General features: G+C 45.9%; 1 protein-coding gene and 1 long non-coding RNA gene across 4 annotated transcripts; both read left to right on the top strand.

Annotated features, from left to right (window-relative positions):
• Positions 1 to 1,680: 1,680 nt before the first annotated feature.
• LOC135421229 (uncharacterized) lies at positions 1,681 to 2,839 on the top strand. Its single transcript, XR_010433928.1, has 2 exons — positions 1,681 to 2,077; positions 2,499 to 2,839. It is a non-coding gene; the product is annotated as an uncharacterized LOC135421229 (long non-coding RNA).
• Positions 2,840 to 3,611: 772 nt separating this feature from the next.
• Positions 3,612 to 8,994, top strand: LOC135421228 (ATP-dependent DNA helicase PIF1-like). Of its 3 annotated transcripts, none has more exons than XR_010433927.1 (7): positions 3,612 to 3,876; positions 4,525 to 4,629; positions 5,186 to 5,273; positions 5,815 to 5,960; positions 6,937 to 7,128; positions 7,468 to 7,608; positions 8,035 to 8,994. XR_010433927.1 is itself a non-coding variant. In XM_064669471.1 (6 exons), the coding sequence occupies exons 2-6, from the start codon at positions 4,579 to 4,581 to the stop codon at positions 7,522 to 7,524; spliced, it is 534 nt and encodes a 177-aa protein (XP_064525541.1). In that variant the 5' UTR covers positions 3,612 to 3,876; positions 4,525 to 4,578; the 3' UTR covers positions 7,525 to 7,623. The 3 variants fall into 3 exon arrangements, 1 of the variants encoding a protein (XP_064525541.1); XR_010433926.1 differs by having other exon boundaries at positions 7,975 to 8,994; XM_064669471.1 differs by lacking the exon at positions 8,035 to 8,994 and having other exon boundaries at positions 7,468 to 7,623.
• Positions 8,995 to 13,343: the final 4,349 nt, after the last annotated feature.

Genomic DNA, 13,343 nt, shown 5'->3' with positions numbered 1-13,343 from the left:
TAGCTTAGGGTGTCCAGTATCAGCATAAAAAGCAGCAGTAAAAAGGAACTATTCAGAGATGAATTTTTGTGCTGTTCCGTGAAAAAGTAAAAGCTATCTGTGCCAGCAAGTCTGTGAAGTAATTTTTTTCTTGTAGTTCCATACCAAGTTTTGAATTGTTGCTGTTTTAATGAAGTATGTTCATTGATTTTGCATCCATTGGTTTCAGAATCCAAATCTGGGGAAAAAAGTACTGTCTTTCTGAAATGTCTCTCAAACATGAAAGCCTAGAGAAAACTTTTTTTTGTGAGTAAAAAGAAGCCTCCAGGATGATCCTTATGCAATACAAATCATGTGTTTTTCAGACTGAATGCACTCCCTTTATTCACCTTTTCAGAGAGTATCGGCCAGAATACGAGCGCCTGAGAAAAACACTGGTAAGTGTTTTTAGCTGTTTTACACCTGAACAGTGTATCTTGGGTCACTTTTGTGCACACAATTGCCTTTATGTTGAGAGGGTCTAACATTTCATTTACTAGTCGTACTCACTGTGGGAAAACTCCTGTCCTGAAGGAGTCCACCATTTGCCTTTTTTTTCCTAGATGTGGTGGAGCATATCTTTACAAAACTAAAGATTTTGTAAAACAGATGTTGCTCACTGGTTTAGTGCTAGTATTTGAGCTAATTGTGTGAAAATGATTGGGAAATAAGATTGTGTCTTCCATTCAGATGGACAGAGAGTTCTTAAAAATAAATTTCCAAAGGGATTTGTTGAGACTATCCCTGTATCTTCCTGCACCAGTGAAGAGTACTAGTTTGACTTAGTAAGAAAGACTGAATTGCAGTGCCAAAATCAGTAGCTCTGCTCACCTTGAGTTCTGGCTGTCCAAAGGACAGTTCTCTGCAGGCACAGCTACACAGAGTTTGGCTTCCCGGCGCTGCTGAAAACGTCCTAGAATCCCACCTGACTGGAGGTTGCTTTCCATGCTTAGTCAGAAGTTCTGTGTAACCTGAGTTGAAATGTAAGACCTGCGTAGTGACTTCTGCTCTCTGACTGGGGGACAGGCTGCTGGGTTTGGGTGAGGTTTCTCTTCTCCTGATGTTTTAAATGTTCTCAGAATCCACATGTAAATCTTTGTCTACGGGAGAAAGCTCAAAATAAACAAAAGAGAGAGCAGCTGGAACACTTGTGGAAGGACATGGGCAGCGTGTGTGTGCAGGGCAGCACACTGGCAGGTACCTCCCCAGGAAGATAAAGTTTACTGCAGAAGTTTTCTGAAGAGTTTGCCTCGTGAAGTAGTACAGCGCTTCTTTGTCCTCACAGCAGAAATGTGAAAGCAGCTCCATGTTAGAGGAGCAGGGCTTTAGTTCCTGTGGGATTGGTCACACTCAGCTCGTCCTGTGTCAGTCACAGGTTTGGAAGAAACCCCGCTGTGTAGCTAAAGCAGTGGACCTACTAGAAATAATGAAATACTTTAGAAAAGGCGAAACAGTCAGATCAGAATATGAGAAAGCTCTGCTGTTGGCTGCACTGTTCCTTAGATGAGGCGAGTAGGTGCTGATGGAGTCTGTCCTGTGTCTGGGATCCACAAGCAGCTTTCTGTCCCCTTAGAGCAGGTGTTCATTGCTGGGTTTCTGTGCAGATAGAAACCTTACCTTTAGCAAGCTGCTGTGCTGTGTGTGCCTGCAGGTAAGAAAAGCTGGGAGTGCAGTCCCTCTGCTTTGATTGCTGTGTCCCTTTGGTAGTGATTTTGGAGGGGAATCCCAGAGCCATTTGGTTTGAAGGGGACCTTCAAAGGCCAGCCTGTCTTCCGTGGGCAGGGACACCTTCCACTGTCCCCGGTTGCTCCGAGTCCCGTCCAGCCTGGCCTGGAACACGTGCAGGGATGGGGCAGGCTCAGCTTCCCTGTGCAGTGTGCTCTAATATCTCTCCACTGGCATCCTGAAAAATGTTGTCAGCGTGTTTTGTTGGCCGACGGTAAGCAGGACCTGGGTGAAAAGGACATTCTCTGAGGTGCTGGGAGAAGGAGGACTCGTGCGGGCACCTCCAGAGACAGCGGGAACGGGAGCGTGCTGCGGAGAAGGAAAATTCCAGGGGGTGGGTGCCAAGAAATTTGTCCTTCCCTTGCCCTGTGCTCTGCACTTAGCAATGGGTCAAGTGCAGAAGTTTCCTGGGGACCCTGGGAAATGATGCCGGGTCTGCTAAGAAAAGTGGGGCCAAGGGAGCAGGACCTGGGTCTGCGAGCGTGGGAGAAACAAGGGCCGGGTCATCCTCTGCTTCCAGGAGGGAGGGCAGCAGGAAAGGCCACGGACTAAAGCACTGAAGTGCCGTTCCCCAGGGAGCCCCTGCCCAGCACTGAACTTGCTTGTGCACTTGCTGTCCCTTTGCCAGCGGAGCCGAAGCGTCGGGTGCGGGTGCCGGGGGGATGGAGCTGCCAAGGACAAACTGGGAGGGTGTTTGCGAAGGAAGGGGGGAGAAGGAGCTCTTGATGTGCTTTTTTTACTTCTTCATCCCACAGAATTGCCACGAGAGGAAATACTTCAGAGGGGCTTCCCTCCAGCTAAGCCCTGAATATGCCAGGAGGTTTCAGCCGGGAGGAAAGGAGCTGTGGAAGAAAAGCAGCCTAAAAATAGCCAGCGGGGATCATCAGGTTTTCCAGCCAAGAAGAACAAGGAGAGAGATGAGGGAATCGGGTTCCAATTCCTAATGATTTGGTGGGTGCAGGAATGATTTTTGTGTGTTTTCCAGTCCCTTTTGATTCCTGAGATGATTTGAAAATGATGGCTTTAGCAATCAACTAAATCGGAGATGTTGTTTTTGAGAGGAAATGATGCCAAATAAATGCAGAGTTTTGGGTCAGTTTTTGGGATGATTTGAGTCAGTTTTTGGGGTCAGTTTGGGGTCATTGTTTGGGGTGATTTGGGTCAGTTTTGGGTCAGCTTTTGGGGTGATTGGGGTCAGTTTTGGGTCAGCTTTTGGGATGATTTGGGTCAGGTTTTGGGGTCAGTTTTGGGTCAGCTTTTGGGGTGATTTGGGTCGGTTTGGGGTCAATTTTTGGGGAGCACTGGGTGTTACTGGGGGTTGTTGGGGAGCACTGGGTGTTTACTGGGGAGCACTGGGTGTTACTGGGGGTTGTTGAGGAGCACTGGGTGTTACTGGGGTGCACTGGGAGAGCAAATGAAAAATAAAGGGAATAAAAAATAACCGAAATAAAAAAGGAAATATAAAATAGAAAAGAAAATTAAAAAAAAAAAGGCAAAAAAACTAAAAAGGAAATAAAATGAAAATGAAATAAAAGAGAAAAAAAAAAATAAAAAGAAACCCCTTCTTGGGCACCCCGTTTCCTCTCCTCCCCCCCCCCCGAACCGTAAATTTCGGGGTCATCACCCCTCAAATGTGAGAAGGGGACCCCAAAATGTGGGTGAGGGAACCCCAGGGAGCCGAAAAAGTGGAGGGGGAGCCGCAGTAAGAAAGCGAAGCCGGGCGGTCGGGCGGCGGGGTGGGGGGGGAGCCAAGGTGGCGACGCCGGCGCGTGCGCAGTCGTTGGCAAGACGCCGGCGATCACGTGGTAACTGAGGGCAGCCAGGAGAGGGACCGGCGACGCATGCGCGGTGGCTCTCGTGCCGGTGCAGCGCTCCCTGGTCGAGTTAAGGGCCGGTTCCGGCGGCAGGGCGGGACTCGCGGTCTCCCGTCCCTCCCGGGGTGTGTGTGGGGGGAATAACATGAAGATTTTTTGGGGTGAAAGCGCGGAAATTAGCGAGGAGGGACGCTAATTTGGGTAAACTCGGTCACCGGAAGTAGAGAGCGACCGGAAATCCTCCAAGGCCCCCGGCCCTGGGGCACCCATAAAAATGATGTCGAAATAACTAATGAGAGACGCTTGCAACAGCTATCAGGTGAACTCCCTGGTGGAAACTGCTGGCTCTGGGGCTGAGCTCTGAGTGGATACAGTGGGGATACTGTGGTGTCAGGAAGAACTAGTGTTCTGTCATGCACTGCAGCACCAGTCAAAGCTCTGTGTGTTGGAGTTCGGCTGCCTGGGGAAAAATTCAGTTTTTTTGTTAAATATTCAGTGTCACTTCTTGGTATGTAATAGACAGCAAGCTCATTGATTGCTATGAAACAGGGTTGGTCATTTATTGCCTTCACACCTCTGCTTTTTCTTTCTATAGCATCTTATTAAGGGCTTTCTCAATTTTTGCCTCCCTTTCTGGCAATATTTTCTGGATACTTCCTTTAGTGATCTGATGTTGGCAGCAAATGAAACTAGTCATATGCTCAAAATGCTGGCTGCTCAGTTCTTATTTACTGCTGGCCTTTGATTCCTGTGCCTTTTCATGCTCTGCAAATTCTGTTGGGAAGAGAGGCAATAGTGAGCTCTCTGTTGTTAGATGTGACAAGGTTTGTGTGAAGATGTCCTAGCAGCAGAGCAGAATGGATATTAAAAGAGAAATTGCTATTAGAAATAAATGCTGAGCCTCCTGTCATGCTGTGTATAATGTGTTCAACAGCTGCAATTTGTTATGTCTTTCTTTCCTTAACAGAAGTGCACACATTTGAGGCTTTGGATAGTGACCCAATGCTAGTGAAGTTAATTGATGCTCAAGTGTCCTGTGGGTGGTAGAGTTGAGCTGAAGCTTGGAGCTCAGGTAAGTATGTGTACATACACATGGAATAGAACAGCAGATCAAATGGTATAAGAAAAATAAAGGAATATCAGATAAATATATAGAGTAGATTAATACACAGAATGCAGATTCAATATAGAATGTCTATGCCAGGCCAACAGAAGATTCTGTTCCAATCTTTTATATTTTCTCTGCTTGGAATCTTATCGAAACAGAAAATGAGTTTGATTTGAGTGTAGTCCATGTCTTGGGGACAATGATGATTGCTGTGACTTTGACACACTTTTCCAATCAGGTTTAGAAGCTTTCAGTAGCAGAGAGCATAGGCAGCTCATAGCTGTGGATGGAAGCAGCTCAAGTGAAGTGTTCAATGCTGTAAAATAGCTGGGAATCCTAGGAAGGAAAGGCTATGAAATAATTTCAGTTGGAGATGGTGCTCTCTCCTGCAGTAGGCAGGATAGGATGATATGGTCCTATCAGCCTGATGTGCTTATGCTTCCTGGAAAGAAGCTTAACTGCAGGTGGCTGAACAGGCTGAAAACCCAGTGCACTGAAGGATTTTTCTTTTTCTCTGTAGGTGATGCTAGCAAAGAATCTGGATGTGTCTCAAGGGCTGGTGAACGGGGCACGAGGCGTTGTTGTAGGATTTGAAAGTGAACAGAAGGGTAAGTGAGCTTCTTGATCTCTTGTTGAAGGAAGAGGGGGAAAAATAACAAAACGATTTTTCATTGATGGCTGATGACTTCTCAACTTTGTTTACTGCCTGGTAAGAATAATTAGAGGGAAAGCAGGGAGGAGATCTCTGCAGGCTTGGGGCTCTCACCAGCTGTGATGTCATGCACTGCATCAGCTGTAGCTATCTATGGGCCTCTTGTGTTTGCTTTTCTGTGTTGTCTAGATGTGGGTGCTCATTTGCATTTCCTGTTTTCTTTTGTTCAAGCAAGTTTTTGTTTGTTTTTTCTCAAAGAATAATGTTCTGCTACCTGCAATGTGTATTTTTCTCTGCATCTCAGCTGATAAATTACCTGGCTTTAATTCTCCTGCCTTAAGTAGGTGCCAAACATCATTTCAGTGCATGCTATTTACTGTCTGCGGGTTTAGGTTTGGTTTAGGAGGGGGGGAAAAAAGTGTTCTTAGGCTGCTGACTTCCTGGCTTTTGAGTGTCAGGAATACATCTCTGTTTCTCTCCTGCTCCCATTCCTACAGGGCTGCCTAAGGTGAGGTTTCTCTGTGGGGTCACACAGGTCATAAGAATGGAGAAATGGGTCTTCAAAGGACCATCAGGAGTTCACCTGAGTCGTCAACAGCTGCCTTTAAAGTTGGCATGGGCCATTTCCATTCACAAGAGTCAGGTGGGTGTCCTTATACAGCTGTCTAAAGACTTGCACACCATCATAAGCCTTATTTCCTGGGTGAGCTTGCATTGCTGGTAAAACAGAAGGGAAAGCTGAAAGGCCCTTGTTGGGGGGGGAACTCCAGAATATGTGTGTTTAGCTGCACCTCTTCTGCTCATGATACCTGCCTATAGGGTCACAGATGGACTAGATACACTGCTGGAGTTTCCATGGGGTGCTGCCATCTGCATAGTTGGTGTTGGACTATAAAGCAGCATTATTTACCATTGTGGGCTGATGAGAGCAGTGTTTCCTTGAGAGTCATCAGCACTAGAGACCCTGAGGTTTACAGTATAACTGAGGCAGCTGCCAGAGCCACAGCTCTCTTTGGGCTGATGGTGGTGTGTGTTTGGTTTTTTTCAATGTAACAGTGTAACTTTCTCAAAGTTCCTTGCCTTCCAGAAGGCTTCATACACTTTGATGAATACTGGTCTTGGAAACCTGTGAGTTTGTTCCCATGCCACTGCTTATTGTTCCTGTGCCACTGTTTAAACCAGGGCAGGCTGTAAATTCTGCTGTGCCCAGGACAGCCCTGCAGACAGGCCTAACCCAAACTCTCTGATCTGCCTGAGGACTGCTTGAGAATGGTGACTGCTCTAGTTAACTACTAGGAGTGAAACCAGCAGGATTTCTTTCCCTGCTGTGTTGATTAGATGGGATTTATGGAGTTTCATGCAACAAGAGGTTCTCTGGAGTTAGTGGATTCTACTATCTGCTAGCAATTTACTGACAGTAGGAAACTGCCTTTCCTTTCTGATTCTCGTCTTTTAATCAGTTACACAGTAAAACAAAAGACTTCTTTGTTTTTTTCTTTTTTTTTAATCAAGCCCTTACACCAAGAACGGTACCTTTGACAGACTCACAGGTTAGTGTTGGTACAGCACAGTGTTCTTGTTTGTTTGTTCTGTAACAAAGTTCTCTGTGTCTTTGGCAGGGCATGTCTTTAGATTGTGTGGAAATCTCCCTGTCTCGTGTCTTTGAAAGTGGGCAGGCTTACGTAGCCCTCTCCCGAGCCCGCAGCCTTGCAGGTCTCCGTGTTCTGGATTTTGACCCAAAAGTAGTGAGAGCTGATCCTTCTGTGCTGCACTTCTATAGACAGCTGAGGCGTCATCAGCTTTTAACCCAGGTAAAGAAAAACCTCATGCTAGCAAAGCCTGCTTTGTGCTACCAAGATGAGAGGTGTTGGCCCTGAGATGCTTCTTTTTCTTCCTAAGCAAGACCATTCAAATTAAAACTTGTAGTGGCAGGAGAGATGAAACTGCAGAGAGAGCATGTGGCAGGGCAGCTCTTGGTGGTAAAATAGCTACAGTAGTTTTGGGATTGTATAAAACTACCTGGCACTGTGGGTGAAAGGATAGGTTGAGATTCTTTGGTCTTCCTCTTGCAGTAAGGAATGAAGGGGAAGTGGGCACAAAAGAAATCTGTTCCTTTTTTTTTTTTTTTCATGTCTTCTTTCTCCCCAAAGGATTCACTACACACCTATTCAGATGCTGATGAGAAGGAGAATGTGAAATGCAGCTGATAATGTTCTCCTGGTTTCTGTGAAGTGTCAGCACAGACAGCTGAGATGCAGTGATCTTGCTATTGAGTATATTTGATAACACAGGTAAAGTCAAAGGAATTTTTTTAGCTGTTTGCTTCATTCAGCTGACTCTGGATATATAGAAGTGTAGAGGATTGGTTAGAAATGCGAGGACATATGAACATGGCTAAGGCTATGGATGAGCTGCTAAAGTATAAGACGCAGTCTGACTAGGCCCATGAGAAAGTCTGAGATAGCAGGGCCGTGAGAAAGCAGCAACGTCCTTGGGTATTCTAAATTGAGCTGAAGAACAGGAGCTAGGCATTACCAAAACAGAGACACTTAACGAGCCACCTGTGTAAACAATGAAAGACAGTTAAGATGATATCAGCACCTAACTGAGCACCAATAATGAGCCTAATTTCTGTAATATTCATGAACCTATTATAGAGTGTATATTAAGCTGTTGTCAATCTACAATAAACGAAGTTCCTGGATTCTCACATTGAGGTGTCTAGAGCTTTCCGTCGCGACATAGAAGTATCCCCACCTTGTGCCTCTGGAATTTGGAAGGCTTCTGCAGCCCCCTTCTGAGCCCACAGACCTACGTAAGCACTTCTGTGTCACAGATGCAACTCTAGCAAACAAAATGACTGAACAAGGATGTTCCTGAAGGACTTTCCTATGGTTCTATCCTGCCTGCCTAGTTGCATTTAATCCTCCACATATATAGACTGAAACTTGTGTCCCTTTCTTCAAGTATACCACTGTTGTGAGATGGAAGGTGTCCGGATGGATTGGACCAGTTCACAGGAGCTGCTGACACAAGGGAAAGCAGTGCTAAGTATCTGGAATACACACTTGATTCTTCTGCAAGCAAGGAGCTGGGCTATTACTTTACAGCATGCTGAGGTGTTCCAGATGCTTGACACCAGGAGGCTTTGCAAAACTTCCTCCACAAGCAGAACTGCCAGTTACATATTGCTTGTTATGCTGATATGTAGTGTTTTTATTAGTCTGTTGCATAAGATGTGATTTTTATTTTTTTAACCCTCTGAGATGAACTGGCACTGTTTAAAGACAGGAGGAATTCCTACATCTTATACCTGTAATTATGGAACTACAAGAATTGTGAAGTTCTGTTACTCCATTAGGGAGAAGATGGGTACTGGTGAGAGTTCCTCTTGTTAAAACATGAGGCTTGCTCAAATGAAAGTTGTCCCTGGAAAAAACCTGTCTGACTAATAAGGTGGAAGTTTAGTGTGAAATAGGGAATAATGGCTATGGACATGTGAAGTGAGCTGTAATGTCACCTGTTTCAGCAAAAGCAGAGATAAGCAGAACTAATATACTGTCTTAATTAAGGCAAAGCTTTGGTCTTTGTATTTTAGCACTTTGTTTAAAGCTTAAGTGACTTGTATATTTTAAAATGTTTAACATCTTAAAACATGACATAACATTCAGCTGGAACTCATCTCTTTCAGGGTTATGTCTCTAACAAAACCTCTGCTGTGTGAGTGAGTTGAAAGTCACTTCTTGGCAGCTGCTCTCCTTAAAGCCAGGAAAGGATGTTGATTAGCCAGTGGTTAATATAGCAGAAAACAGTTTTAATAGGATTTCAAAATGCATATTTTAAGTGGGGGTTGAGGGTTTTTTTTCTGGGCTTGAAAGGTAGAGTTTTGGAGGGAGTCATAGTAGAAGACAGAAGTGTGACTATTATTCAGAGGGGCTCTTAATGTATCAGCACATTGTTTCTTCAAAGAAGTCTGGTGGGGAGTGGATGAAGTAGCTGGAACCTGTGGAAGACAAGCCCTTTCCCCCTCACACTGCAAGCTGTAAACTTTTTAAATTATTTTTTTTAAACAACACATCCCAATTCTTTGAGCTGGATGTAAGCTGTTTGTCCACCTTGGGGAGAAACTGAAGATTAACTTCTCCCTGCCCACACAGCTGGCAAGGAGGGTGCTGGCACACTAAAGCATCATTTCTGGTGCAGATGAGCACTGAGGTGTGATTGTTTGGCCTGCAGCTTCCAGAGCTTCCACTAGAGCTGGGTGAGGGCCTGACTGTTGCAGGCTGTGTCCCCCAGCTGACAGTGCCAGTACCCAGGTGGGGTGCCCATGAGCACGGTGTGCTCAGATTCAGCCCCCTCCTCCTGTGGTAGGACACAGGGGGTGCAGGTGTGGCAGGCTGGCTCTAGCCTTTCCTTGGACACCTCTTGTTCCCCCAGCTGCTGTGTCCCCATCTTGAAGCACTCTTGCTCTTTCCTCATGCTGCTGTTCTGCAGTGGGTGCCTTGGCACAGAACCTGTGCTGTGCCACTCATGCCTCCTGTGTAATTCCAGCTGTGCCTCAATGTGCATCCTCCACCTTGGTGTGGGTTGAGTTTTTGCTTTTGTTCACCCCCCATGCCCCTTGTGCAGGTGGCAGAGGCTGTGGGTACCCTGATCATCAGGGCAAGGCTGTCCAGGCAGGCAGGGATGCCCAAGGGGTAGCCTTAAAGCCTGTATGCTTGGTCAGGGGGCTGGGCTGGGTCCAGTTTGCACTGTTTTTAGAGATGGGATGCTGCAGTATGAGGGCTTTGTGTTGCACTGGAGGTTGAGTTGTGGGATCTGAAATGCCCAGAATGTCAGTGGGTTTTACTCTTGGGGTAGACGGCTAGGAAGGATATGCCAGGCATGTCCAGTCATACACAATACATTGATTTACTGACAGGTTGCATAAGAGTGATGAGATAATGCAGGCTCAAATCCTTTAACATCTCTTAAAAAGTTCCTGTATTGCTGCAATGAAAAGATAACTTAGAGTGTAGGAGTGGTGATTATGCAAATAAACTTCTAATTGTGATTTTAAGAAGCAACTCACTTGACTGTAGTTTTCCTGGATATAGGGACTGAAATCTTTCCAGTTGTGTGGCAGTTTTTTTGGTGCCAAGCTGAGGTTTGAGATAAAATGCTAAACAGAACTTAAAGCTGGAAAGGCTAATCAATATTTCATGTTAGTATTAAATATACATGAAATATTGTGGTTGCCTTCTCAATGATGGAACTGTGGGAGCAGAATAGTGGTGGCTTTTGAAGGGCTGGAGCTGTTCTGAGGCCAAAAGGGGTCTGTCTGTGTAAATTTTGGATGTTCTTACTTCCAGCTAAAGCAGATGCCATCCAACACCTGACACACACAAATGATCGATATTTAGCATCTGCTCCCCACTCTGGTCACATCCATTGATGATCCATTCAGAGTTAACTCCTTGCAATTATCATAACAAAGACTGGGGATAGACATGCATACGTGGTACTAAAACTGAATAACCACAAAGTATTTCGCACAGGCATTCTCCAATTTTCTCTTCCATTTATGGATAATAACACTATTTGCAGAAAGGGCAGCAAAACTTTTCTCCGGGGATTTATTTATAACACACAGTCTTGCTTACTCAAATGTAAATAACAGGCACCGCGACCCGTCTGTAGCCAGGGTCTGGGCGTGTGCCCGCGTTGGAGACCCCTGTAAGCAGGGCGGCAGCCTGTTTGGCTGTTGAATGGTTTAGGATACAGGAATCTCTTCCCTGAGGTTAAAAAGCCTTTTAATACATGGTATGTTCTCCGTGTGTTAGTACTTCTCTGCTACAATCAAGTTACTTTTCAAACTCTTTTTTCATAAGCTTAGCGAATTGCATTCATTCTGTCCTTCACAGTAGGGCTTTTTTTCAAGCATTCAGACAATCTTTGTGGCTTTCTTCTTACACCGCCTTCATTTCTTCCACTGTTAGAAACACTTGACACCTGACTTGTAAGCAATATTCTAGTACTGGCTTCATTAAAAAAATTGCCTTCCTATTCCTACACACTGCCTTCCTGAATAGATTTTAAAAGTCTTCTTAATCCTGTTTACCTCACACACACAACAGTGTGTTGACTCAGTTGTTCAACATGACTTATAAGCACTTTTCAAAGTTGCTGTTTTCAAGGATACTGTTCTCCCCTCCATACTTAAAAATTTTATTTTTTAGACATACAGCTCTTCATGTGAATATATTAAAACAGCAGCTAACTGCACGGGTTTATTCTCTTTACCAAACTATCCATGTTACTCTGTGTGACTTCAGCATCATTATCTGTCATGCTGTCAAATTTCTGTGTCATCTGCATATTTTGTCCATGGTGATTTTATATTTAAATCCAGGGGATGCATAAAACTGGCATCACTTTTCTTTGAGTGCTTTCCTTTGGAAGACACAATTTTAAACAGCCTCACTGGATGATTATTTCTCACTGGCAATATTTTTCTAACCCATCAGTTCCAGACTGTATGTGCTACAGTGCCAGCTATTTTAAATGAGCAGTAGCATATTGAGCTCGCTAGATTAACAAGCTAACAGTTAAAGCATATGATATCTCCACAGTAGGATTACACCTGTAATCTCTCAAAGAGTTAAATTAGGCCTATTGTCTATAAATTACTTGTATTAATTTAATTCTTCATCACTGAAATCCTTTGCCTTTTTCCTCTATTGCACCTGGATCATGTCAGGTTAACAGGCCCTTTAACTACAAGTCCTTCATAAATATTCCTAAGTTATTCACAGGCTTCATGCTTCTGTAATTTCCCGAGCATTCCAAAATTCATCTCAAAAATCTGGTTAGTGGGTGTGAAGTGCCTCAGCCAAAGGCCGAAAACGGTGCTCCGGAGGGTCACCAAGGCCCCCTGAGGGTGCCCTGAGGGAGACGGGACGGGGCGGGGCGGGGCGGTCGCCATTGGCTGCTTTTCCCGCCCTCCCCCCAGCCCCCTCAGCCGCCTCAGGCCCCTCAGCCGCAGTGTCCCGGCACTCCCCGGTCCGTGAGGCGCGCGCAGGTAAAAGGCGCTTTGGAGAAGCTCAATAGAAGGTTGTGGAGTCGCTCTAGAGAAGATTTTGGGCTGTTACAGGCGTAATACAGTGTTCAGCAGCAGCGTCAGAAGGGCAGCACGGTCTTTCAGAGGAGTTATTGAGGAAAAAGCTTCTTGAACTTCGTCACCCTTGGTAAGGTAAGACAAAGGGGACTAAGAGTTTCAGAGAGGTAAAGCTGAGGGAACTTGGAAAGCACATGCAGGGGATGTTTTGAGGGAAGATCTCAGGTAAAGTGTGAGGGACAGACTGAAAATCTTGGAGGGAAAAGCTGAGTAGGGGACATTTTGGGGGTCAAAATATGTGGTGTCCCGAATGTCACTGAGGGGTTTTGAGGGTCACAAGAGGAGGAGGCTGGTGCCCCCGGTTTCACTGAGGGGAAGGAGGATGTGCTATGTGTCAGAGGGGCAGGCAGGTTTCCCGCATGTTGCTGAGGGGAGAGGCAGGTGCCCGATGCGTCCCTGAGGATCTCTGAGGGGGAAGAGGGTGCCCCGAGGGCTAAGCGGGTGTCTCCTGTGTCCCTTTAGGGGCTGTGAGGGACACAGGGCGAAAAGGGTGCTTTGAAGGGTTACCGAGGATCCCTGAGGGTGCCCTGAGGGAGACGAGACGGGGCGGGGGGGGCGGTCGCCATTGCGCTGATTTTCCCGCCCTCCCCTCAGCCCCCTCAGCCCCCCCAGCCCCCTCAGCCGCAGTGTCTCCCGCCGCTCCCCGGTCCGTGAGGCGGGCGCAGGTGAAAGGCGCTTTAGCGAAGCTCGAGAAAAGGTTGTGGAGTCGCACTAAGGCAGATTTTGAGCTGTTACAGAGGTAATACAGAGTGTTGGGCAGCAGGGTGTTTCAGTAGAGTTATTGAGGGAAAAGCTTCTTGAACTCCGTCACCCTTGGTGAGGTAACACAGAGGGGACTGAGAGTTTCAGAGAGGTAAAGCTGAGGGAACT

Source organism: Pseudopipra pipra, chromosome 13 (assembly GCF_036250125.1).
Source record: "Pseudopipra pipra isolate bDixPip1 chromosome 13, bDixPip1.hap1, whole genome shotgun sequence".
NCBI lineage: Eukaryota > Metazoa > Chordata > Aves > Passeriformes > Pipridae > Pseudopipra > Pseudopipra pipra.
Note: the sequence above shows the minus strand (reverse complement) of the source record. Positions and strands in the feature narration are given on the sequence as shown.

Bases quoted from the DNA above. Each gene is read 5' to 3' on its own strand.
- LOC135421228 (XM_064669471.1), top strand. From the start codon at position 4,579: ATGCTCAAGTGTCCTGTGGGTGGTAGAGTTGAGCTGAAGCTTGGAGCT. The intron at 5,961-6,936 runs GTGGGTGTCCTT...TGTCTTTGGCAG, and splicing joins TTTCCATTCACAAGAGTCAG to GGCATGTCTTTAGATTGTGT. The intron at 7,129-7,467 runs GTAAAGAAAAAC...TTCTCCCCAAAG, and splicing joins GTCATCAGCTTTTAACCCAG to GATTCACTACACACCTATTC.